Below are 26,404 nucleotides of genomic sequence, written 5' to 3'. Positions count from 1 at the left end.
ATAGTCCCACGAAGACTCGGGAACATATTGCAGGGAATGGGACTTAGAATGGACTGAGGCCGAAGCTGCTGAGCTCAAAGAGAAATGCAATTTTTGCAGGGTTTGAAAACAAAACCCCTTCCAAACCAGTTCATGGTATATCACTTCCTTGAGTTTTATGTGGTTACTTAATTTATTTATTTTTATTTACAACATTTATACCCCACCCTTCTCACCCGAGGGGACTCAGGGTGGCTTACAAAAATTGGCGACATTTAATGCCCAAAAATGCAATCATAAAAGCAAAACAATACATATAGATCCATTAATAACATTGTTAAAACACATTATAAAAACCTTAAAAACAAATAATTAATTCCATTCGTCCGAGATCCTCATGCTTCATTAAATGAATATTGCAAACACAATCACAAAAGTTGAAACAATTGGTAAATGTATATAAACATGTCTCAAAACCTATTATTGCATGTTATACACTGAATCTAGCACATAAAGCAAGTACCTGCAGGGCTGGTGCTCATGGTTTCACTTACTTGCATCTGACAAAATAGGAGTTTTGTAGGTTCTTCAAGCAGTTTGATGGTAATGTCCAGTGAAAGTTGTTCATTTCAATGGAATTCACTGTTATTCACACTTTCCTTGATGTGTTCAGGAAAGTATCCATTGCAGACACAGGAGCCATACTTTACTGTTGCCTAAAGCAGTGGTTCTCAACCTGTGAGTCTCCAGATATCTTGGCCTTCAACTCCCAGGAATCCTAACAGCTGGTAAACTGGCTGGGATTTCTGGGAGTTGTAGGCCAAAGCACCTGGGGACCCACAGGCTGAGAACCACTGGCCTAAAGTGTCATACATCATACAAAAGACCAATACAAGACTGAGGGTTCTATGGGTTCAGCTATCATTGAATATGGCAAACATAGTCACAATCTATATCAACAATACATTATTGGGCATATAGGCACTGTCCCTAAGGTTCCTTGCCTTCAAGGAGTGCAGGACTTCTGGTTTTTTATTCAGTAGTGCTGCAACATTTACTGTAGATACAATCTTAAAGCTCTAAAAAAATACAAAGCTGATGCAAAATGGTATACAGAAATCACACCACAAAGATTTTAACCCCTTTGCACCCTTCTCAGTTGTATTTGTTGTTAACTGCTGTCAATTTGACTTCAACTTATGTTGACCCTAAGAAAGAGAGGCCTCCAACTCACCATGTTATCAACTGCCCTGCTCCGTGTATTTTAAACTCATGGCCATGGCATTTGTTTTGGTAAAGATGGGGCCTCTTCAACTTGTAAGTTTGGACCGCCTCATGTTTTCAGGCAGTCTGAATTACTGCAACAGACTTAACAAGACACTCAAATTGAAAATCTCTCCTGTGTGCATGTACCTTTAAATTATCTCTCGCCTTATTGCAGCTGTCCCCAAACTAAGGTCTGCGGGTCAGATGCAGCCCTCCAAGGCCATTTACCTAAACCCACCCTAAACCTTAAATTTAGGGTTGCCTTAAGGCTAAAACTTGCTGAAGGCACACAAAAACAACCCTAGTTAACTTGACTATTTCATCAGTCAAAAGCAAGCCCATACTGCCAATTGCAATATTGGTATGTTTATGTTGGTTAAAATTCTTCATTTTAAATATTGCATTGTTCTTTCAAAAAAATTTGCACTAAAAATAAGATGTGCAGTGTGAATAGGAATTTGTTCATTTCCCCCCTGACTGTAGTCTGCCCCCCAACAGTCTGAGGGTCCGTGAACCAGCCCCCTGCTTGAGGACCCATGCCTTATGGTGACCCCATGAATTTCAGAGGGTCTTCTTAGGCAAGGAATACTCAGAGCTGGATTTGCCAGTTCCTTCCTCAGAAATACAGCCTACAGCAACTTGCATCCAAGTACTGACTGTGCTTAGTTTCCAAGACTTTGGTATCTTTCAATTATCATTTTCAATACCTTGAAAAACTATTGTCACCAAGATGGCTTAATGTCTCCTTTTTTAAATCTCTGTTGTGTATCACAGATAGACTCCATCTGATAGTAGCTTTCTCTCTGGGTCTTACATCTAGTGATCAAATAACGTGACATTTTATTTAGCTGTAAGGGGAAGTTCAGTCAGTGGCACATGTAAATGGGGGGAAAAGCCTGTTGTGGTCAGAAACCTCCCACATAACAGTTGCTCAGTGTTTCTACAGCCCTGATAGCAACCACTTCCATTCTGTAGATCTGAAGTAAAGGTAAAATAGCATCAACTGGAGAAATCTCATGAAAAGGTGAGTGTATTTTTTTAAAAAGTGCTGAGATATACCTGGCCACCAATCACCTTTATGCTAAGCCAGTTTTGCATTTTTGAATTACAGCTCCAGAGATCCCCTTTGTTAGTGGGAACGGACACTTCTGGAGTTTTAGTCCAAAAAGTAATTGCCTTGATTGGCATGCTTCTCAGGATGCCATTGAAGGCATTTGCCCTTTTGAGATATTAGGATTGGGATATTTCAAGGGGCAAAGCTTAGTGGCAGAGCAGATGCCTGGCATGTGCAAATGTATTTTAATTTACCCCACCCTTCTCCTAACATAGGATCACAATATGTTTGAGATTCAATCTCTGGTATTTTCTATTAAAAGAGCCACAAGCTGGTAGTGTTGAGAAAGAATACCTGGAAAACTGGCTGGATTGGATAGATTAGTGCTTTTTTAACATTGTTATTTCAGGTATTTTGGGTTTCTTGTCCCAGAAGCTGTAGTCAGCTTGCTCAGTGGTCAGAGATTCTGGAGACGATGCCAAGAACATTTGGATGTCTAAATGCGAAGAATCACTAGGTAAACAAAGCTGAGCTAGGTGGATCATTTTCATATGGCTATTTCATAAGAAGTAATTATGAGACTTTCAGGGCTGTGTTAATTCTGTGTGATGGCAATGTATGTGTTCCCCAAGCCCATTTTAAGTAGAACTTCTTGATGGTAAGAACTATTTGACAGCATGATAGACTGTCTTGAACCATGGCGGCCTCTCCTGGTTTGCAAGTTGGATAGCCATCTCTTAAGAATGCTTTCCCTAGTCCATTGCAGGAGGTTGGACTCTAGATGGGCCTTATGGTCTTGTCTAAATCTATAATTCGCAGTAATATGTTTACTCCTATCTCCATTAAACAGTAGAGAAGGATGGTTGAACAGCTGGGGAGGACAGGAGTCCATTTACCTTCAGTCTTTCAGTGTATTATTATTATTATTATTATTATTATTATTATTATTATTATTATTATTATTATTATTATTAATTATTTATTGAATTTTTGATCTTCATTTAGCAGTGTGGCTCTCCAAAAGTTCTGGACTGGAACTCTCCTCAGACCTGGAATGTATCTATAATACACATTTATAGCAGTTTGTTACCACTATAACTGGCTACAGACCCTTGGAATCCATCAATAAATGAGATTTTCTGTCATAGTTAAAGGACAAAGTTTTTGCAGGGACAGAGTTAGGGTTCCTGTCCCAAAACATATCCCAGAATCCTTGTAATGAGCAAGGAAGTCCAACTTGTGGATTAGCTGATGTGGATTGGCTATGCTAAAGGTTTTAAATGGAATGGCCTATGGCAGGGGTCCTCAAACTTTTAAAGCAAAGGGCCGGTCTACAATCCTTCAGACTGTGGAGGGGCCGAATTATCATTTGAAAAAAAATACAAACAAATTCCTATGCACACTGCACATGTCTTATTTGTAGTGCAAAACAACAACAATGAAAGAGCAATACAATATTTAAAAATGAAAACAATCTTAACCAACATAAACCTATCAGGATTTCAATGGAAAGTACGGGCCTGCTACTGGCCAATGAGATAGTCAAGTTAATTAGGATTGTTGTTGTTGTTGTTGTTGTTGTGTGCCTTCAAGTCATTTCAGAATTTGGGTGAGCCTAAGTCTAAAATTATTTATTTACTTACTACATTTATATCCCACCCTTCTCACCCCAAAGGGGACTCAGAGCAGCTGTATGTACCTACAATCTATATATATAAAAGATTGATGGCATCACGGCGATTCACAAAACAACAAAAGTACAGGCCCCCCAACCTCAAAATTTGACAACACAACCCATCATCCACGCCTCAAGGTTGATACAACAAAAAGAAAAGAAAAATAAAGTCCTAATTAGAGAGAGAGGAATAATTGCTTTTATCCAATTGCTGCCAGTTAGAAGGCTAAGCTCCTCCAACTTGGTCTCCCAGCAACCCAATAAAAAATAATAAAAAACACTAAAAAAATTGATACAATAAAATACTATAATAACAGAAAATAACTAAAAATAATACAAGAAAAAAATAAAATATAATAAATAAAAATATAACTTACAATAAAATCAATAAAAACTGCAAATAACGTCAAATAAAAATTACACAACAATTTTTAACCAATACCACCACCACTTTGCCACAGCAACACATGGCCGGGCACAGCTAGTATATTATATTATTAGCATAGCAAAATATTAGCATTATACATTACTATATTGAACTATACCACTATACTGTAATACTATATGTAATATATAACATATAATTAATATTATTATATGGTATTATTATTAGTATTATATTGTATAACATTGTAATATTTTTATCAATATTATATGTATATACAATATATTATATTATTAAGACTGATATAAAAAAATGTATTATAAAACTGAGGGTGGGGGCCAGGTAAATGACCTTGGAGGGCCGCATTCGGCCCCCGGGCCTTAGTTTGGGGACCCCTGGCCTATGGCATTTATGGACAGCAGTCAGATATGTTATTCTTCTTTTATTTCCATGGCACGCTTCTTTGTTTAAAAAAAGTCATGAAGAAGATACTAATAAAACCACTTACATCAAATGGGCCCTTCTATGTGAAGATGTACCAAAATGAGGGAAGAGGCATTCAAGTGGTAAGTATTAAAATAAAACTAAGTTACATCAAATGGGGATCAAAATCAGCCAAATACAGTAGCGTCTCACTTATCCAACACTCACTTATCCAACGTTCTGGATTATCCAACGCATTTTTGTAGTCAATGTTTTCAATATATCGTGATACTTTGGTACTAAATTCGTAAATACAGTAATTACTACATAGCATTACTACGTATTGAACTACTTTTTCTGTCAAATTTGTTGTATGTTTTGGTGCTTAATTTGTAAAATCATAACCTAAATTGATGTGTAATAGGCTTTTCCTTAATCCCTCCTTATTATCCAACATATTCGCATATCCAACGTTCTGCCGGCCCATTTATATTGGATAAGCGAGACTCTACTGTATTTGCACTTTTGCATAACCATGTAAAGTCCAGGACAATATTTCCTACAGTGTGAAAGTTTGCATTGTAAAATATGACCTCCAACTCCATTGTGACTCTGCCAGAAGGTCAAATGATCTGATCCAAACGTTAGTTTCTCATCTTCTATGTTGTATTTTAATGGTCTGAATTCTACTGGTGGTCTCAACTAGAACAGACCTATCAAATCAGAAGGATTTACTTTAATTGGTTTCACTCTAGTTGGAACTGTCCAACAGAATTTTGCTGTATTTTGGCCATATGTAAATGAAAAACGACTTTCTTCCATTCATGGTGGTTGTGGAGTTCCCAAAATGTTGGTCTTCATATAAAGAAAAGAAAATCCACAAGGTAAAGGAAAGCAAGAAATCTAAAATCAATTGTTTAAGCTAGAGACATTTCAGAAGTCTTTCTTCATACTTTCTCATTATTGTACTTTGACTCTACCACGTTAAAAATATAAAAGAGGAAGTTCTATCCACCTGCTATGCGGTACAGGCAAATAAATGGCAGTTTCATCCTTTTGATAAAGGAAACTATTTTTTTTTACCTTGAGAACTGAATTCACCCTTTTTTAATTTGACAAAGAGAGAAAGAATCACTGTTTTATTTTTGCCTAGTATGTTATATGTGTGTCTGTGCAAATATATTTTGTCTGTATTTTATATGTGTATCTGTGCAAATATATAATCCTTTACTCTAATTCCAAATCTGATTCTATTAACCACCTAATATAAATGAATAGAAGGATTTACACTAAAACTTATTTATGGACGCTACTCAGAATAGGGAAAAGCAGGGGGAAACGGAGGGAACCATCTTATCTTATTCCCTACTGCCAAGATCCATCTTCTGAGATGGGCAGCCATCCCATGTCCTTTCCCCGTCGTTACCCATTTTCTCCCGTTTTTGTCAGTTTGGAGCCAAGTAAAACCCACATCCTGAGAATGCAGTTTAGACTCCATTTTCATGTGCTGTGGAAACACAGTCCCATGGAGTCCCACCAAAAGTGTTCTTACATCATGTGATGGCCTCCTTGGGACCCCAAGTAGAGTCCCCTTCAGGGTGAGAAGGACGAGATATAAATATGGCCAATAAATAATCAATAAAATTTAAAGTGTGTAGAAACAGAGCAAATTCTACATGTGAAGAGGTGGAAGGTCCTTGGTTCAAAACTCAGAAACAGTAGGAATGATATGAAAGTTTGCCTAAACCCAGTTGCTTCTTTGATAGGAATAATAATATAATTCCTTCAGGTTTATTTCTTGCATTGGTCAGGGCAACATTATGTATGGAAGGACAACTGTGTCTATATTAGGAAAGTACAGTACAGTCTCACTTATCCAACCTTCACTTATCAAACGTTCTGGATTATCCAACGCAGTCTGCCTTTTAGTTGTCAATGTTTTTGTAGTCAATCTTTTCAATACATTGTGATGTTTTGGTACTAAATTCGTAAATACAGTAATTACTACATAGTGTTACCATGTATTGAACTGCTTTTTCTGTCAAATTTGTTCTAAAACATGTTTTGATGCTTAATTTGTAAAATCATAATGTAATTTGATAGTTAACAGGCTTTTCCTTAATCCCTCCTTATTATCTAATATATTCGCTTATCCAACATTCTGCCGGCCCGCTTATGTTGGTTAAGTGAGACTCTACTGTATATGGGAAAATATCCCATTTCCATATTATTTTTTTCTTCATATCAAAAGGAATATGTGATTTTCATTATTTTTTTCAAAAGGAAACTATTGTTATTTTGTGGTGTCTGAAAATTTCAGGGCAATGTACAATAAACTTAAGTGTAATTTAAAATAATCAAATTTGAAATAGAAAAACAATGGAACATCATAAATAAATAAACCAAATGGACAAAGAAAAAGAAAACGGACACAATCCAAGAGACCATGATTTCTGGGTCCTAAACATTTGAGGTAAAGTTTTAATTGAGTGCTGAAACGAGATGGGAAGGTATTCTCTCATTAAACTGTTTTGCTTTAAGTATTTAGCTACCTTCTCTGTGAACATCCGGTTTCAGAACCAGGCTGCAATGAAACCTATTAAAGCAAAGGAAAGTATGGTGGCGGTGAAAAAGGACAAGTTTCACATCTTCATTTTCATATAACGAACAAACATCTGTCCTACTTTGGGCCCCTAGGACATCTGGCTGTAATTAGTGAAACATGAAGAAAACTGTGCTGTATTACTGTTATTTCTTCTTTGCTTAGAGGTGCCCCATGTTTTATCACCATGGTGGAGTTAGGTAGTTTTTTCTGCCCTAGAACGTGCATTTGCTTCTGTTTGAAGAGTGAACTCTAGACTTTGCTGCTCAAAATGGTGGTCTCCAAAATGGTACTGGTTTTCAAGTCTTTGGCTGCTGATCCTTGGAGAGTATCTAGGAAAGAAAGGAGCAGTGGTAGCCAATGGGCATAAATGTTATATGGCACATTAGAAAAAAAATGTTGATATCACAAGTAGTACATCAGGCCTATTGCACCTGAACATTGTTCTGCTCCTTCTGTTGAGTAAGAATCAGTCCATAGACCTTTGCTCCTTTGAAGGTTGTATTTCTTCCAACTCAAAGGTGGGCTTGGATAGTTCCTTTTAAGAAGAATGAATTTAAGGATATTCTGAGGAGCAACCCTCAACTCAAAAATCGTAGGATCACACTCTTAGCCCTAAAATAACATCCTATCACTTCTTGATGGATGACTTTAGCGTTTCATTTGTCAAAATTCTACTTTGAGGTTGTGTAGCATAGATGCCTATGACATTTCACATTAATTGTTCTATGCAATCATTGTGCTAAATAGCAAGACTGGGCAACTTAATTCACAACCAGAAATGCATCCATATTAAACAATGATAGCAATTTGATATCAGTTTAGATGCCCTGCATCTATGGAATCATGAGTTTGTAGTCTTTAGTGCTTCCCCCTTAATTAGAGCACTCTCTGGAGCAGAATTCTATGAATCTTACCAAATTTTAAAACCCAGAATTCCATAGAATAGAGGTATGGCAGTTAAGGTGCTATCAGATCACTAAAATTATGCAGTGCAGATACAGCCCAAGAGAATTTGTATTTTGTCTGTGTGCGCATCCGTATATACAACAATGCCATATGTACAATTCTACTTCTGCAAGATTGAATTGAATTCATGCATTCCACACCAGACAAAATTGTCCAATTACTTCCATTGGAGAGTGTATACACGTAGAAGGTGTTAACAGAATTCTAGGCATTGCTGTGATTATTTTAATTCTAACTTTCCAAATTCTGAGCCTCAGAGGAAAGTGTTCTGTGCTGACAGCCCTCATTGTGATGCAAATCCTTTTTGAGTTCCAGGTTTTTGGACTGATATCAGTTGCTGTGCTTATTGTTGTGATAATAAACCACATCACGAAACCTTCCACTGCAAACTTTGCAAGGGATGAAGATATGAAACTTAGCAGCTATCTGAACAGGAATGATGACCAAAACACCAGAAGAGACCGAATGCATAAGATGGACAGGAATCCCAGCTACAACGATTTGTGCAAGTGAGCTATCCAGAAAAAAAAATCTCAGACAGTATTTTTATCATCAAAGTTTGGCTTACTGTCTCTTTAATGATACAAATGAGCCTCTTTCAAGATCCTTCATGTAATTTTCTAAAAGTAGCTATGGTGTCATAAATATGCCTCATCTCCCAATTTGACTCCCCAAACCTAAGCAGCCCTACAGAGGGATGGAATTCTACAACACAGGTGAGCAAGATGCTGAAGGATGATGTATCCACCATCACTAGCAAGTTGTAGTATGATAGGCAGAAACAATGAACTCATCACACTGTACCTTGCTGGCCGGAGTACGCTAGCTATGTCACTTTTTAGCATCCTGCTCACTCTTTAGTACAGCTGCCTGGATTTAATACTGGATCTTGAAGGCATTTGTGGTGATGACAATGGAACTCTAGTATCTCACTAAAACTCACCAGGATTCCATAATATGTAGCCATGGCAATTATAATGGAATTACAGTGCTATAGTTGAGTAGTGTGAAAGGATCCCAAGACATTTGTTTCAGGAGGCAAATCCCTTCTTCACTTTTAAATCTGCCATCCAAGGGATTGTCCCATTCTCCTTAACAATAATAATACAAGAATACTGATCATGGCTGCTGCACAGAGAAAGCGTAACAAGGATAACCTTAGTCACTAAGTCCCTATAATCAGCTTGTGTTCCCATGTGTGGATAATGCTCAGGAAACACACTTACCTGCACAGGTATGTCTGCTGTTGAAATCTGTCACATTCTTTTTACACAAAATGTTTTTGGACAATTGGCTTAAATTAAAAACAGACCCACCAACTTCATCTTGAGGGCAGAAACAAATGTAAAATGTTTTAAGCATCTCTGTCTGAAAGCCAACTTCAAGAATTGGGACCTATTCTGGTGGCTTTGCTACTAACTACATTCACTGCCAAGTGTTCAGCTATTTACCTACTCCTGTCGCTGTAGTTTTCAGCTGGTGGAAAGCCTTCCATGGGACATGCCATTTGGACCAAATAGCAGTGCTGCAAAACCCTTGTACCAAGCATGGATGGAGCTTTTAAATATGACTCAGGAAAGCATTCACATGGCTTCTTACTATTGGACATTGACTGGACAAGACATTGGTGTCAATGACACATCATCTAAACAGGTAAGATAAGATTTTTTTAAAGGAAATCTTCAGTTGGATGTAGGGTGAGAGCAATTCATTGTACATGCTAAGTTCTCATTTTGAGTGCACAACACAAAGAGTTCCCCATATATTTTACTTTAGATAGAATCATAAGGATTTTGACAAGCTGCATTGTGTTCAGAAAAGGGTGACCATAATGGTAAAAGGTCTCGAAACCAATCTCTACGAGGAGCAGCTGAAGAAACTAGGTATGTTTAGTTCAGAGAAGAGGAGGTTAAGAGGGATATGATAGCCGCATTTAAATATATGAAAAATGCCATATCAAAGAGAAAGCTGGCTTGTTTTCTGTTGCTGAAGAGACTAGGACATGGAGCAAGGAATTTAAACTTCAGGAAAAGTGATTTCACCTAAACATTAGAAAGAACTCTCTGATGGTAAGAGCTGTTTGACAGTTGAACATGCTGCCTCAGAATGTGGTGGGATCTCCTCTGGAAGTTTTGAAATGGAGGCTGGGTGGCCATCTGTCAGGAGTGCTTTGATTATGTGTTCCTGCATGGCAGAATGGGATTGAACAGGATTGTCTTTGTGGTCTTTTCCAACTCTTATGGTTCATTTTTAGAATTTGCAATTTTTCTACTATATCGGGAGTCCTGCGTCCCAACCCCTGCAAAAGCGGAGTGCCTCTTTTATCTCATCCAGAACTTGGTATTTGACCCAAAAATAATGGCTTGCCTTTTGTAGGGTGAAGATATTCTGAAAAAGTTTGAAAATCTGCTTTTGAAGAATATTTCTGTGTTCATTGCAACAAATTTGCCATGTAAGATCAAACAATCCACTGATCTTGAGGTCCTGGAGAGAAAAGGTAATTGTCTACTGAAGTACTTCTACCTTATCTTTGGCCAAGTAGATTGACCTCCTCTAAAAAAATCTAGTAGTTTAAAAGCAATCATGAAAATAAATGTTGTAAAACCACATACTCACCCAAAACAATGAAAGCAACTAGATACGCTACAAGCATTATAGGGCTCAGCAGCCCAGAATATTATAAAAGTTTGTTCTACTGTGAGGTGGGGATGTGATTCTTCAGTAATTTCATTCTCAAAATACGAAATTAATAATTTTAGTATAGCAAAAACCCTTTGTGGAATGCATATTTGGGAACATATCCTCTGTGCACATGGAGTCTTAATTTTTGTTTTGCCATTATGGAGAATGTCTTTAAAAATTGCAGTTTTCAAAGATGATTCTCCTTTTGGGAATTATTATGTGCAAAATCTAGGAGGGTTTTTTTGCACCAAACCTGGTAATTTTTAGTAAGGTAACAGCATTTTCTGTCCCCCACTCCCCATAATAATTCTGTGCATCACTATTACAAGGGAGCAGTAGTGGTACCTCTTTCAGAGTCTATATATGCATATTCCAAGTAAACTACCATGCATCTGCTAAACAGGTCTGCTGTCTTCAGGTGACCTGCAGGATGTTGCAGTAGTATCAATGTCCTTGGAATAAAAGGGTTTTTCTGTCCATTACAAGACAAAATGTATTAACCAGAATCTGGAAAAGCACAGGCTCTGCTCCGAACTAGAAGTGTTTATAATCAGACAAGGAACTAGGTGATGTTTGACGTACTTATCTTTTCTTGGTGCATAAACTTACATTTCTTCCTTTTCACAGGGGCCCATGTAAAAAGGATAAATTTTGGACAGCTGACCCATGGTGTCTTACACACCAAATTCTGGATTGTAGACATGAAACACATCTTTCTAGGCAGTGCTAATGTGGACTGGAGATCCCTGACTCAGGTGAGAGATTTCAGAATGGAAAAACAGACTTGATTTGACACTATATAACAAGCTGTATCTGTACTAAAAATTCCCAGGAACAAATCTCAGGAACAAATCCTAATGAGACAGGTGGCTTTATTTACAAAAGAATATTAATGTGGTTGTATCAATTTTCTAAGATAGAGCTGAGTTTTGTTCAAAATGTTGTGCTGCCTCTGTGATTGTAAAATGTTTGACAAATAAGGGACCCTTGCCCTGTTGAATAAGGGACCCTTGCCAAGGAATCTTTGCCGAGGGCAATTAGGGACTCTTGCCAAGGAACCACTGTAGATTTGCTGGCAAACTATGTGTTTTAGAGAATTCTGAGAAATGCTATGATATTTTCCACTGTCATTGTCTTGATGCTGTTTGTAGATCTTTTACAATTCATCAACTCTGGACCTCTGATTATATCTCTAGATGTAACCAAAAACACCATGGCTGCATGTTGTGAAGAAAATCAGTCTTGGTAGCTAAACCAACTTTGGGAAAAGTTAATCTATTAGAATAGTTTCTCTCCTGATGTGTAAGAAAATAAAAAGCAATCTTGCACCATGCCACATACCATTCATCTGTCTAGTCCAGAACTGCATTCCATGACTGGTAGCAACTCTCAGATGTCTTAAGCAAAAGTATGTCCATTATGTACTGCCTGATCTTTAAAAAAAACCCTGTGATTGTTGTGGATTTGAACCTGCATGCAAAACATTTGATTTACCATTCAACTATATCAGTAACATAGATGGAAAGCAAATGTGTTACATGATTACAGAGGAGATGCTGATTTAAGCCCTCAGTTGACTGACACACTGCATAACTAAAGAGTATATACCCTTTTCAGTTAAATAAGTTTGTCTCCCTGACTGTCTGAGAAATTGGGGGGGGGTCATCCTTTGCATTCCACTAGTGGGGAGTCAGTGTATAATGGACACAGGAAACAGCCTTCTCTGTTGTGGTACCTGCATTACAGAATCTTCTTCCTTGAGAGGTGTGATGGCAATTTCAAAACCGTTTAAACAGATGTTATTTAGTTGCGCTATCCTGAGTTCCTTAAATACAAGATAAAAATAGTTTAACAAATAACTAATACTTTGTACAGGCTTTTATCTAAAACTGTGATTGAGACCCAGTGTGGTTTGGAGACCAGGGTTCAAATCTCTGCCAAATCATGGAAACCCACTGGGTGACCATGGGCAAATTAATTATGTTGGTCTCATACGAAGGAAAAGGCAAACCCATTCTGAACAAATCTTGCTAAGAAAACAACTTGATAGATTTTCTTAGCAACCGCTTAAGAGCACCATAAGCCAAAAATGAGTTAGAGATATAAAACAACAGCAACAGCAGCAGAAGCAACAACAACAGCAATGCTGAAGCAGACATATCCGCAATGCATATAAAGGAAGTGATTTGTAACACATGTTTGGTTTGGAATGCCTCTAGCTTCTGCTTTTATTTCTGCAGGTGAAAGAACTTGGTGTTTTGATCAATAACTGCAGCTCTTTAGCTAATGACCTTTGGAAAACCTTCAAAACATATTGGGATCTTGGAGAGCCAAATGCCACCATCCCATCTCCATGGCCAAGCAATTATTCTTCCAATATTAATAGGGAGAACCCTTTGGAAATACACTTCAATGGAACCTCCACCAAAGCATATTTTTCTGTAAGTAGACTTAGGGTCATGTTGTTAATTCATTCAGTCGCTTCCGACTCTTCATGACCTCATGGACCAGCCCACGTCAGAGCTCCCTGCCGGCTGTCGCCACCCGCAGCTCCTTCAAGATCAAACCAGTTACTTCAAGGATACCATCCATCCATCTTGCCCTTGGTTAGCCCCTCTTCCTCTTTCCTTCCATTTTCCCCAGCATTGTTATCTTCTCCAAGTTTTCCTGGCTTCTCATTATGCGGTCAAAGTACTTCATCTAGGGTCATACTAGACATTAAAAATAATGTGTATTTTTTGCATTATAACATGCTTCTCCTCTTGCAATCAGATCTTCTCAAAGATATGTGCCTTAGCAATTAGATGTACAAATGCAAGGTCATACAATGGCTAATCACAAAATAAAGCATTCTTAATGCCAGATATATAAGTGAGGACAATTTTCATAAGTCAAGGGAGGCCAGAACAGCAATATTAATCTAAAAGCAGCCTTCTTGGAGCTGGGAAGTTTTTATTTTTTGTTACTGAATGAACTTGGAATAGCTAGATGATGTTGTAGTAATTAAAGTTCTCCTTTGCTTTAGGCTTCTCCTTCTTCATTTTGCCCAGGGGGCCGTACCTTTGACCTTGTAACAGTTCTTGATGTTATCTATGATGCAGAAGATTTTCTCTATATATCCATGATGGAGTACTTTCCTACAAGTCGTTTCAGCCACCCACCAAGGTACTGGATTAAATCAGAATGTATACGATTTATATATTTCATCATTTCTCTCTCGTGTTTTTAAAGAACACAAGAGAAAGCCAGACTGTAGACTTTCCCATCTCCTGTGAAGATTAATTTATTTTATTTATTTATTTACATCACTTTTACCCCGCCTTTCTCTCCGAGGAGACTCAAAGCAGCTTACAGTAAATGGCAAAAATTCAATGCCTAAAAACAATGTAAAAACAACAATTCATATAAAACAATCTACAAAACAACAGTTCATATAAAACAGATACCATTACAAAATAAAATCACATTATATAAAATTTTAAGAATGTCCAAGATTAAAATCCATTCATCCAGAATCCTCAAGTCTTCGTACAGGTCATGTAAAGTCCATGTTCTCATTCATTAAAAGCTTGTGTGCACAACCATGTCTTTAAGACTTTCCTGAAGCCTAGGAGAGTTGGTATCTGCCGTATGTCGCTGGGGAGGGTGTTCCAATAGCCAATAATTCAGCCCAATAGCCTTAGTTAAGTAAGTAAGATATTAATGCAATTAAATATTAAAAATACTATCAGTAAAGAGCCAAAATGAGACGATCTTGTTCTGGACAAGTGCTTCCCAATCTTTGGTCCTACAGGTGTATGGGAATTCAATGTCCAGAACCCCACCAGCTTGGTTATCAGGAATTTTGGGAATTAAAGTCCAAAACACTTGGAGGACCAAAAGTAATAAACCACTGATCTAGGACATTCTCCTTTTTTGATTCGGATGGAATAGTGGAGTGATAAGTCTGCATACAGTACTTTCCATTGCTAATATTATGGTGTTGTTTTTTTAGATACTGGCCACCCATCGACAACGCTCTCAGAAATGCGGCACTTAGTCATAATATACAGATACGGCTTTTGATCAGCTGCTGGATCCATACTGACCCATCCATGTTTCATTTCTTGAAGTCCCTGAGTGTCCTCACCAATCCAAGTACTAACATCACCATAGAAGTGGTAAAACAAACATACTTTGGATTTTAGTGGGTGTTTTAGTTAAAGGCTTCATGTTCCAGCATTGTCCCATGTATAGCTTTTTAGGTTAAGTTTTAATCTTTTAAAAAAACTTATACATGAGTATATACCGAACATATTAAATAGCGACTTATTATAATTTTTCCTAGTATCCTTAATCAATTGTTTAAAATTGCATACTCATGTTGCCTGACAAAAAGCTGACCTCGAATTTATCATGGGGTGTATGGGATCCATTATCAAGTTCATTAAATATATAACAAGTTACTATTTGGTCAGACATGGACACCTGATCTGTGGTAAAAATCTTTTGTGTTACTTGGGAGGTGTGAAGACTTGGCGCTGCCTTTCCTCTCCTTTGCTTCAGTTCCCTCTGCTTAGGTTCCCCAATAGTGTAGATGCCTCCATTTGTATTAGTATTAGGGTGGAGCTTTAAAAAAAACCCTAGAAGCCTGTCTTAGTTGTTTTAGCCCTTTTGCCTGCACAGAGCTTTCATGCTATGCCCCTTTTTCTTTCTGCAATACTGTAGAGCTATAGAGTTTAGGGGCCTGAATATGGTCTGGAAATCTTAGGCCCTAGCAATTCAAACAGGCATCCTTAGCACTATAAACTCTTCATATACTATCAGTCCCAGTGACAACAGAAGCTTGTGGTCAGCCCCAGTTTCGCAAAGTGGAAGACCAAGTCCATCACTTTGCATCAGAGGCAAAAGACTTTCCAGGATTCTAGGAAGATGACTGCATTCAGTAAACTCTCCATTTGTAATGTATTGTTTTATGCTATTTTTTACAATAGTCCTGGGTGGAGTTAGCCCTTTGTGCTTCCTGTTTTCAGTAAACTTGTTTTGGTTAACTTTCATCTTGCCTAAAGGGCTTCTGCATGTTAAGGGTCTTGATCTTAACAGAAGGTATACAGATAGCTCCCGAGTAAAGCCAGACACCACAGTTCTCCCAAAGGCTCAGGCGTGGCATCACAGGAAGATAACGACCTCATTTGGCCATTTGATAAATGTTATCTCAGGGTTGATGCTTCAGACAAAGCTGCTTGAAGTGAGAAAACTTGGTTCAAATCTTATCTCAGCCTTAAACTTTCTAGGTGAGGCAAAATACCATTCTTGAAGCTTGAACCTTGTGTCTGCAATAAGGGAATAATGATACGGACTTGCCTTTAGAGTCATAGCATTTCTGAATGTTCCACCAGCATCATTCATTGCTGAGTACTGTTATTCTTTCCTGTTGCATGTTCATTGGCTAATGGGACAAAAAAGTCCAAACCATATACAGGTTATGGCTAGTGTAACTCAGTGATATTTTAATCTGTTAACTGGAAATGCAAACATTTTGTGCAATTTCATACAAACACGAAGTGTTTCATCAGTCATGTTTTGTATTGACTTATTATCAGAAAATCTTCATTGTACCAATTGGAAACCACACCAATATTCCCTATGCAAGATTGAATCACAACAAATTCATGGTTACTGAGAAGGCAGCCTATGTTGGTAAGCACTGTGGCTTGGAATGAGCCTCATGTATGAACTATGGCAATTACAGGTGGAACACCCCTTATCTAGAATTTTGAAATCCAAAAATACTTCAAAATCCTGGGCAGCTGAGATAATGACACTTTTAATTTCCAATGATTAAATGTACACAAATGTCGTTTCATGCATGAATATTGTGTATAAAATACCCTTGGGTTATGTATATTATATATACATGAAATGTAAATACATTTAGTATTTAGACTTCGGTCCCATAACTAAGCTCTCATCTACACTGTAAAATTAATAATGCACTTGAACCACTGGCTCAATGTGCCATGGGATCCTGAGAGTTGTATTTTGGTAAAGCACCAGTACTCTTTGGTAGAGAAGGCTAAATATCTTGTAAAACTACAGGTCCCAGGATTCCATAGCATTGAGTTGTGGCAGTTAAAGTGGTATCAAACTGAATTTATTCTATAGTGTAGATGGACCCATATGCAAACACAGCTATTTAGAAATCTGAAAAAAAATCCCAAATAAGGGATTCTCAACCTGGTCCCAAGCGCTTCAGATAAGGCTGGAGAATTCTGGGAGTTATAGTCATAGATTTAGATTTTGCAAGGTCCGCTATGAGTATTAGTCATAATGGATGTTGGGCTTCGCATTGGAGGTGGGGAGGAAACTGGCAAGTTATACTCTTATATTCATATTCTGTATTTTATGATTTCCAGGGACTTCCAATTGGGCAGAAGAATACTTCACCAACACCGCAGGTGTGGGACTGATGACTAGCCAGTCTTCAATAGATCCTGCAAGGAAGATTCCAACAATACAGGGACAGCTGAAGGTTCTTTTTGAACGAGACTGGAATTCCAGATATTCAATAAATATGGAAGATTTGCCTAGACAGAAAGATTGTGTTTGGAAAGATTGATGCATACATTTTAAAGGAAAATAGATTATTTTTGTTGCTATGTAATATTTTAACCTTGTTACTAATGTGCTTATGAGTTTTGTGTTCTTTGTCATGCATTTGCAAGATGTAAAATACAGGGTGTTTCAAACTGGATTCTGGTTTTTAAATTATATTCTATATTGTGTATTGGGACTAGTGGTTAAAAGATGTCTGAATTTAAAAGAAGGCAATTGTAAGTTGGCCGTCACTGGAGACTTGATCCATGACTAATCATACTGTGACAAGTGCTATCTTGCAGGATTCCAAGATCTCAGCCCCAAGCCATATTCTCCAATTTTCAGATTGGGGAAAAAATCTCAGGGTGAGAGCACTGCACTGAAAATTACATAGATCTGCATGTTCCCTGTTCCCTGTTGCTACAGACTGCTTTTAAGAAGTTGCTGTAGCTTGTTTACTCTTCAAAATATTGTGTGGAAAAACATGCTTTGGTTGGACTACAGTTCTAATGTGCTTTGAAAATCCAGATTAAGGTGGAGAAAATGGGAAAAACTGTTGTTGCCCTTTCCGCTCCAGATTTTATGTGGTTAATTCTTAATTGTGTTTTAAAATGTAAATGGTGGGAGGAGGGCAAACATACATGGATGTTTTGGTCCTGAAATCTCAGGCTGATATGCTCCTTACTTGGCTGCAGGAATATTTAGAATCCATATTAAGAAGAAAGCACGGCAAATGCAATGTACTTGCATTTCCTTTTTTACTTTTATTGTCTCAGGAAATCCATTTTAGGACAGGTAAGGAGATAGACAAAAGATCTATACAGTACTTGTTTACAAGTACCCTTGAAAGTGTGTGGAATGAGTTAACATGCCCCCTTCCAAACAAAGGGAATCCACACACTAAGCTATTAAAGAAAAGTCTTGGACCTCAACAGTGTTACGTAATGTAAAAAATCAAAATGTGTAGTCCACGCACTGCCTTGCCAGATGAAGAAGGTATGTGTCACACAGGTGAACAGTAAAGAACAAATGGTTTATTCTTCTTAAACCCAGAACAACATACCTATGTATAATGTGCTCAGTTCCACCAACTTACATAATGTCCTTTTATGAGAGATTTAAAAGTCTTTCCTTTGTCCATGTGGATAAATTCCTTCCAGCAGCTTATGAAACAAGAGCACACTTCAACACACTTCAAACTCTGTTTTTCTCTCTGCTTCTTTCTTCCAACTGTCACTGCACCTGTTTAGCTGAGGCCTGAACAAAATTGCAACAGTATCAAAAACTCCCAGGCGTACCAGCTCTCCAGACATGGCTCAACCAATCATCTTCATGCATCTTATTTTGTAGTTCACACACATACACACACACACAACACACTACATGATTTCTTACATATCGCAACAAACAGGTAGGAAGGAAGCCAAAGGCATGAGCAGATAGATCAAAGAATGATAAGCAGAAGTGAAACAAAGATCAGACATTCACTAGGCCAATGATGGGCAAGCTTTTGCGCTTGGTGTGTCAAAATTCTCCAAAAGTGACCATCTCAGATCTCTAGCGAGGATAACTTGGGAGAGATATGGTACTAAGCATGCAATACACTGGTATTGCACAATACACTTGGTGTGAAAAACTGCAACCTAGTTCAAAAAGAAACTGTGCGGAGCAGCTGTTGCATTTACAAAATGCCACAAGGTGGCAATGCCTTCAAAAAATTCTAACTGGTTCTCTCTGCTAAACAGCTTTAAGATTAAATGCTGTGCTTTGTAAACCGCTCAATGCTCCCACAATTCAAATGACTCATAGAAAACCACAGAAAACTGTATCTATAGTTCTCTCTGGTAAATATGTCTAAGAAATGCAGATGCTTTGATTAAATTTGTATTGCTTTCTGTATTTTTGTATTCTTTATCATCTCTAATTTGTACTTAATGAGTACTTTTACACTGTAGAATTAATGGAGTTTCACATCATTTCAATACAGTTTGACAGCATTATAGAATACAGTTTGTCAACACTTTAATGAACTTAAGAATATCGAATACTGTATTTCCATTTATGTTTGAACTGTGCAAGACTCCCATACTCACCGGATCAGTGTCCACTGTTTTATTTCTCCTTGTCCTGCAAAATATATCTTCTCTGCATTTTCTGGAGTGAATGTATGATATTCCTGGGCCCCAAATCTTTCAAGAAGCTTCACCACAGTATCTTGTATCCTCCCCAGATACGGGATTTATAAACAAACAAATCTTAATGTGTTGTCGAAGGCTTTCATGGCTGGATCACAGGGTTATTGTGTGTTTTCCAGGCTGTATGGCCATGTTCCAGAAGTATTCTGTCCTGATGTTTCGTCCACATCTGTGGCAGGCATCCAAGCAAATCTTACACAGCACCAGTTAATCTCCGGTTTCTCATTCCAGGGGGAAATGAACTCAGAATAATGGTATGCAACGGGCTCTTGTAGCACCTTTGAGACTAACTGAAAGAAGTTGTAACACAATCTTTCGTGTACTTAATCTGCTTTCTCAGATGCGTGGAGTAAATAATAACCAGGCACCCTAGAAACGTCTTGTTCCTCCATTGGCAAGAGACTGCATTAGATAACTCTTGAGGTAGCTTCCAATTCTATGATTAATTGCTTGAATAATGCATTAAGTGAAACAATACAATAGCTGGCTGGCTACTAATCCTGCTAGGATAAGCGAGGCATTGTTATGGGGAAGTATATCCCACGTTCTTCCCATCCTTATTATTTAGGGGAAAAGAAAGGGAGGTGCAACATCCAAGGTTGAGATCGGGGGGGGGGGGTTGCAAAAGAGTGTCAGAGGGGTCACCAAAGATCATCAGAAAAGACATATTAATTGACAGTGTTGTCCAGAGGTAGGTGAACTACATCTCCCCTAAATCACTGTCAATTCCCCCCAAATCCTATTAACGAGTATAGTGGAATCCAGCAGTGTCCAGTTAACACCATGTGCAAAAGACTCACACCAGGCAGAGGAATTGAAAGAAGAAAAGAACTTTACTCTTGCTTGTTGAGTTGAAATATAAAACAGTTCTGCAATCATACAATGTCCATGTAGTTGCATAAGATCAATAACATCAGCATTCTATTTACAGCATAGCATATTCAAACTGCTACTTGACCGTAGCTAGAGAGCTCCTCCATTTCTGTGCTCTCCCCGCAAGCTCAGATTACCAACTGACAAACCCAGCCATCTGCCAGCAAACCGATACATTGTTTGAGACGTGGCTTGCTTCTGCAAAAGCTCAGCTCCCTTTTTGCAGAGATGTTTTGCAAGCAACTTTGCAAGGATTTCTTTACACACACACACATAGCAATTTGGCGCAATAAATCCCTTCAGTATTTTCTGTTGTTCATAGGAGTTCTGTGTAGGAAGTTTGACCCAGTTCTATCAGTGGTGGGGTTCAAGGGGCCCCTTGATTGTAAGTGAACTATAAATCCCAGAAACTAAAACACCCAAATGTCAAGGTTTATTTCCCCCAAACTCCACCAGTCTTCACATTTGGGCATATTGAGTATTTGTGCCAAGTTTAGTCCAAATCCATCATTGTTTGAGTCCACAGTGCTCTCTGGATATAGGTGAACTACAACTCCAAAACTCAAAGTCAATGTCCACCAAACCCTTCCAGTATTTTCTGTTGGTCACGGGAGTTCTGTGTGCCAAATTTGGTTCATTTTCATCATTGGTGGAGTTTGGAATGCTCTTTGATTGTAGCTGAACTATAAATCCCAGCAACTACAACCCCCAAATGTCAAGGTCTCTTTTCCCCAAACTCCACCAGTATTAACATTTGAGTGTATTGGGTATTTGTGCCAAATTTGGTCCAGTGAATGAAAATACACCCTGCATATCAGATATTTACATTATGATTCATAACAGTAGCAAAATGACAGTTATGTTGTTGTTTATTCGTTCAGTCGCTTCCGACTCTTCGTGACCTCATGGACCAACCCATGCCAGAGGTCCCTGTCAGCTGTCATCACCCGCAGCTCCATCAAGGTCAAGCCAATCACTTCAAGGATACCATCCACCCATGTTGCCCTTGGTTGACCCCTCTTCCTTTTTCCTTCCATTTTCCCCAGCATCATGATCTTCTCCAAGCTTTCCTGTCTTCTCATCATGTAGCCAAAACACTTCATCTTTGCTTCGAATATCCTTCCCTCCAGTGAGGAGCCGGGCATTATTTCCTGAGTATTGACTGGTTGGATCTTCTTGCGGTCCAAGGCACTCTCAGAATTTTCCTCCAGCACAAAAGTTCAAAAGTGTCTCTCTTCCTTTGCTCAGCCTTCCTTATGGTCCAGCTCTCACATCCATAGGTTACTATGGGGAATACCATTGCTTTAACTATGCGGACCTTCGTTGCCAGTGTGATGTTTCTACTCTTCACTATTTCATCGAGATCGGTCATTGCTCTCCTACCAAGAAGTAAACGTCTTCTAATTTCCTGGCTGCACTCTGCATCTGCAGTAATCTTTGCGCCTAGAAATACAAAGTCTGTCACTGCCTCCACATTTTCTCCTTCTGTTTGCCTGTTATCAGTCAGTCTGGTTGACATAATCTTGGTTTTCTTGATGTTTAACTGCAACCCAGCTTTTGCACTTTCTTCTTTCCCCTTGGTGATAGAATCATAGAATAGTAGAGTTGGAAGAGACCTCATGGGCCATCCAGTCCAACCCCCCACTAAGAAGCAGGAAATCGCATTCAAAGCACCCCCAACAGATGGCCATCCAGCCTCCAAAGCCTCCAAAGAAGGAGCCTCCACCACAGTCCGGGGGAGAGAGTTCCACTGTCGAACAGCCCTCACAGTGAGGAAGTTCTTCCTGATGTTCAGGTGGAATCTCCTTTCCTGTAGTTTGAAGCCATTGTTCCGTGTCCTAGTCTGCAGGGCAGCAGAAAACAAGCTTGCTCCCTCCTCCCTATGACTTCCCTTCACGTATTTGTACATGGCTATCATGTGTCCTCTCAGCCTTCTCTTCTGCAGGCTAAACATGCCCAGCTCTTTAAGCCGCTCCTCATAGGGCTTGTTCTCCAGACCCTTAATCATTTTAGTTGCCCTCCTCTGGACGCTTTCCAGCTTGTCAACATCTCCCTTCAACTGTGGTGCCCAAAATTGGACACATTATTCCAGGTGTGGTCTGACCAAGGCAGAATAGAGGGGGAGCATGACTTCCCTGGATCTAGATGCTATACCCCTATTGATGCAGGCCAGAATCCCGTTGGCTTTTTTAGCTGCCGCATCACATTGTTGGCTCATGTTTAACTTGTTGTCCACGAGGACTCCAAGGTCTTTTTTGCACACACTGCTGTCAAGCCAGGCGTCCCCCATTCTGATAAGGCTCCTCAGCTCCTCCTCACTTTCAGCCACCAGAGTGGTGTCATCTGCATATCTAAGGTTGTTGATGTTTCTTCCAGCAATTTTAACTCCAGCCTTGAATTCATCCAACCCTACACGTCGCATGATGTATTCTGCATACAAGTTGAATAGGTAGCATGAGAGTATACAGCCCTGCCATACTCCTTTCCCAATCTTGAACCAATCTGTTCTGTGGTCTGTTCTTACTCTTGCTACTTGGTCGTTATACAGATTCCTCAGGAGACGGACAAGGTGACTTGGTATCCCCATACCTAGTTATTAGGTAAAAACAAAAATAATTTTATGCTTGGGGGTCACCACAACATGTTTAGGAAGGTTGGAAACCACTGATTCAAATGAACTGCTGAGTGATGCAATAGGATCTTTCATTGCCTGGCTATGTGTTCTTTATTTCCATCTCCCAAAGCCGTGTCTACATATATGAAAGTATCTACTTTCAACAGAGGTTTGATTTGCAGGGATCAGCAAGAAAACATTTCATCGCCTGGAGTTGAACCTGATTTATGACCCACCCGGGACTTTTTGACATTACATTCTGCTTTAACTTCCATGGCAACATCCTTGCACAATCCTTGGATTTGCAGTTTAGCAAGGCGTGTTTAGTGTTCTCAGACAGAGAGGTCTAATTCCTTACGAAACTGCATAAGATTTCCGATGATGCAGCCATATCGTTTGGAGTCGTCATAGTGCTGTCTTTGACTATAAAGGCGCCTCAGACGTGGCTAAATTCTTACTTTCAGCAGCTCAAAGTGAGGTTAATGATGAAGTGGGACAAGAATAAGCCCCAAATCCCCCCATCCTTTGCCCTACCAGATGTCTTAAGCAGAATTATGGCGGTTTGTTACCTCATTAAATGCCATGACTCAATGCAATGGAAACTTGCTTGCACATTTTATACCAGGCTAGGGCCAACTTGGGCCCTTCATGGGTTTTGGACTTCAGTTCCCACCATTCCTAACAGCCTCAGGCCCCTTCCTTTTCCCCCTCAGCCGCTTAAGCGGCTGAGGGGGAAAAGGAAGGGGCCTGAGGCTGTTAGGAATGGTGGGAGTTGAAGTCCAAAACCTCTGAAGGGCCCAAGTTGGCCCATGCCTGTGTTAACATTAACTTTAATCTGAGGGAAGGGAAGAGCAGCCATCTTGGTTGAAGAGTAAATAACATCAACATCCTGTGGCACTTCAAAGAAATATGTCAGATGCTTTAGTTCAACCGATATAAAAAGCTAATATCTCTGGATTGACGGTTGATCTTGAGGCAAAAATATAATAGCTTGAATAAGGATACCCTGAGGTAACATTTGAACGAAGTCTCTTCTTATATTCACGGAAATCATTCTGTGTAACCAATATATCACACAATTCCTCTCAGAAATGCATGGTATATCCTCTTTACAACATATCTAAACCTGAGGAGATATTTATCAATAGCATATTATGATGATAGGATTTGATTCTTATTTGCGCAAGGGACTTCCCTCATTTCTCATAGTGGTCAAAAGCTGGTTATTTGTTTCTGAGGTATTTTTGACATCTGATCATAGTTGGAAGAGACATCCTGGGCCATTCAGTCCAACCCCCTGCCAAGAAGCAGGAAAATCACATTCAAAGCACTCCCGACAGGTGGCCATCCAGCCTCTGTTTAAAAGCCTCCACCACACTCCAGGGCAGAGAGTTCCACTGGTGAACAGCTCTCACAGTGAGGAAGTTCTTCGTAATGTTCAGGTGGAATCTCCTTCCCTGTAGTTTAAAGCCATTGTTCCGTGTCCTAGTCTCCAGGGCAGCTCTGCCATATAAAATCCACATTTTCTGCTTTGAACTGGATTGTACGGCAGTGTAGACTCATATAATCCAGTTCCAAGCAGATAATGTAGATTATCTGGATTCTGTGCTCTCGGTGGCGCAGCGGGTTAAACCGCTGAGCGGCTGAACTTGCTGACTGAATGGTTGGCGGTTTGAATCTGGGGAGCGGGGTGAGCTCCTGCTCTTAGCCCCAGCTTCTGCCAACGTAGCAGTTCGAAAACATGCAAATGTGAGTAGATCAATAGGTACCGCTCCGGCGGGAAGACAATGGCGCTCCATGCAGTCATGCCAGCCACACGACCTGGGAGGTGTCTACGGACAATACTGGCTCTTTGGCTTAGAAATGGAGATGAGCACCAACTCTCAGAGTGGAACGACTAGGCTTAATTCCAGGGGAAAACCTTTACCTTTACTTACGACAGTGTAGAAAGGGCCTAAGAAGACCCTGAAGAGATAGATACATTTTAAAAATTATACTATGCTTTTTCAAAGTGACAAATATTTGTTAGTAAATCCCAAACCCTTTATTTTGTCACATGCTGAGCATCTATGCTGATGTGTGTGCATACCCTGCTATAGCATCCTGCCATTTCAGACCCTCAGGCTCAGTCTAGCATGTGTTTGAGTTGTTCACCATATTGGGCCCTTCTACGCAAGCCCTATAATAGGCATGGGCAAACCTTGGCCCTCCAGGTGTTTTGGACTACAACTCCCACAATTCCTAACAGCCTCAGGCCCTTTTCTTTTCCCCTTCAGCCGCTTAAGCGGCTGAAGGGTAAAAGAAAAGGGCCTGAGGCTGTTAGGAATTGTGGGAGTTGTAGTCCAAAACACCTGGAGGGCCAAAGTTTGCCCATGCCTGTCCTATAATCTGAGAGAAACCAGGATTAATGGGTGCGTGTGTGGCTAGATGGTGCTTGCCAAAAATGCATGCTGAATTGCATCATTGGCTGAAAAACACGGGTTTAAAAGATGTGCTTAAAATCTGAGATTGGGCAAAAATATTCTCATTCCTGTATATCCCTGCATTCAAGGAAAACATAGGACCCTGTTGTGATATGCTGGTGTGGACTGCTCCAGTGCATGTGTGCATTTTAAAATCCCAAAACAGCTGATGAAGGATGTAAAGAGATGACGGTGTCTAAATGGAAGCACAACTGGAAAGCAATTCGCATGAGAACTCTCTGCAAGCATTCCTTTGTTCTCGTATTTATGAAATTAAACAGAGCTTGAATTTACAGTGGGTACCAGCATGCAAGGTAAGTGACCCCATAGGGAAATGGGGTTGGAAGAGGGAAAAAGTCAAGGCAGCAGGAGGGTGAGGAGAGCTAATGACAAGAAATCTGCTTGTGTGTGCACTGAGATATCCATATCCGCGCTTATGAGCTCCAGTGCATCTCTAAGAGTCAATTAAAAAATAAATAAAACTTCCAGCAGATGTTCTGCATCCATTTTGCAAAATTTGCTACAAACAAACCTTTCTGGACACCAGGGGACTATTTGTCGGACTGACAGCTCCATGTTTGGACTGCTTTCAGGTACCGTGATTTTTTGCCCTACTTCTTTGTCCCAGATTATGAGTGTCTTTGGAAGG

The 26,404-nt window shown here is 39.4% G+C and overlaps 2 protein-coding genes and 1 long non-coding RNA gene across 8 annotated transcripts in view; 1 reads left to right on the top strand and 2 right to left on the bottom strand.

Moving 5' to 3' along the window:
- Positions 1-26,404, bottom strand: part of LOC134295586 (uncharacterized) — a 252,270-nt gene that overhangs the window by 214,192 nt on the left and 11,674 nt on the right. The gene's annotated exons all lie outside the window — the stretch shown is intronic.
- On the top strand, positions 9-17,768 carry pld4 (phospholipase D family member 4). 6 transcript variants are annotated; one of them, XM_008104408.3, is made up of 12 exons: positions 2,105-2,269; positions 2,709-2,816; positions 4,837-4,925; positions 8,669-8,862; positions 9,823-10,006; positions 10,730-10,850; positions 11,663-11,790; positions 13,276-13,476; positions 14,061-14,200; positions 15,030-15,195; positions 16,618-16,714; positions 17,431-17,768. In XM_008104408.3, the coding sequence occupies exons 2-12, from the start codon at positions 2,792-2,794 to the stop codon at positions 17,631-17,633; spliced, it is 1,548 nt and encodes a 515-aa protein (XP_008102615.1). In that variant the 5' UTR covers positions 2,105-2,269; positions 2,709-2,791; the 3' UTR covers positions 17,634-17,768. The 6 variants fall into 6 exon arrangements, with proteins under 6 accessions (XP_062824625.1, XP_062824623.1, XP_008102615.1 ...); XM_008104354.3 differs by having other exon boundaries at positions 8,663-8,862; XM_062968555.1 differs by lacking the exons at positions 2,105-2,269; positions 2,709-2,816 and adding an exon at positions 9-135.
- Positions 18,626-23,883, bottom strand: LOC134295583 (uncharacterized). Its single transcript, XR_010002214.1, has 2 exons — positions 19,705-23,883; positions 18,626-18,868 (listed from the first exon to the last, which is right to left on the bottom strand). It is a non-coding gene; the product is annotated as an uncharacterized LOC134295583 (long non-coding RNA).

This window comes from Anolis carolinensis, chromosome 1, assembly GCF_035594765.1.
Source record: "Anolis carolinensis isolate JA03-04 chromosome 1, rAnoCar3.1.pri, whole genome shotgun sequence".
NCBI lineage: Eukaryota > Metazoa > Chordata > Lepidosauria > Squamata > Dactyloidae > Anolis > Anolis carolinensis.
This window is presented reverse-complemented; position numbering and strand designations above follow the sequence as displayed.

Coding starts and splice junctions, on each gene's coding strand:
- pld4 (XM_008104354.3), top strand. CDS start 2,792: ATGTCTAAATGCGAAGAATCACTAG. Junction 4,926..8,662: donor AGGGAAGAGGCATTCAAGTG/GTAAGTATTAAA, acceptor ATCCTTTTTGAG/TTCCAGGTTTTTGGACTGAT. Junction 14,201..15,029: donor CGTTTCAGCCACCCACCAAG/GTACTGGATTAA, acceptor TTGTTTTTTTAG/ATACTGGCCACCCATCGACA.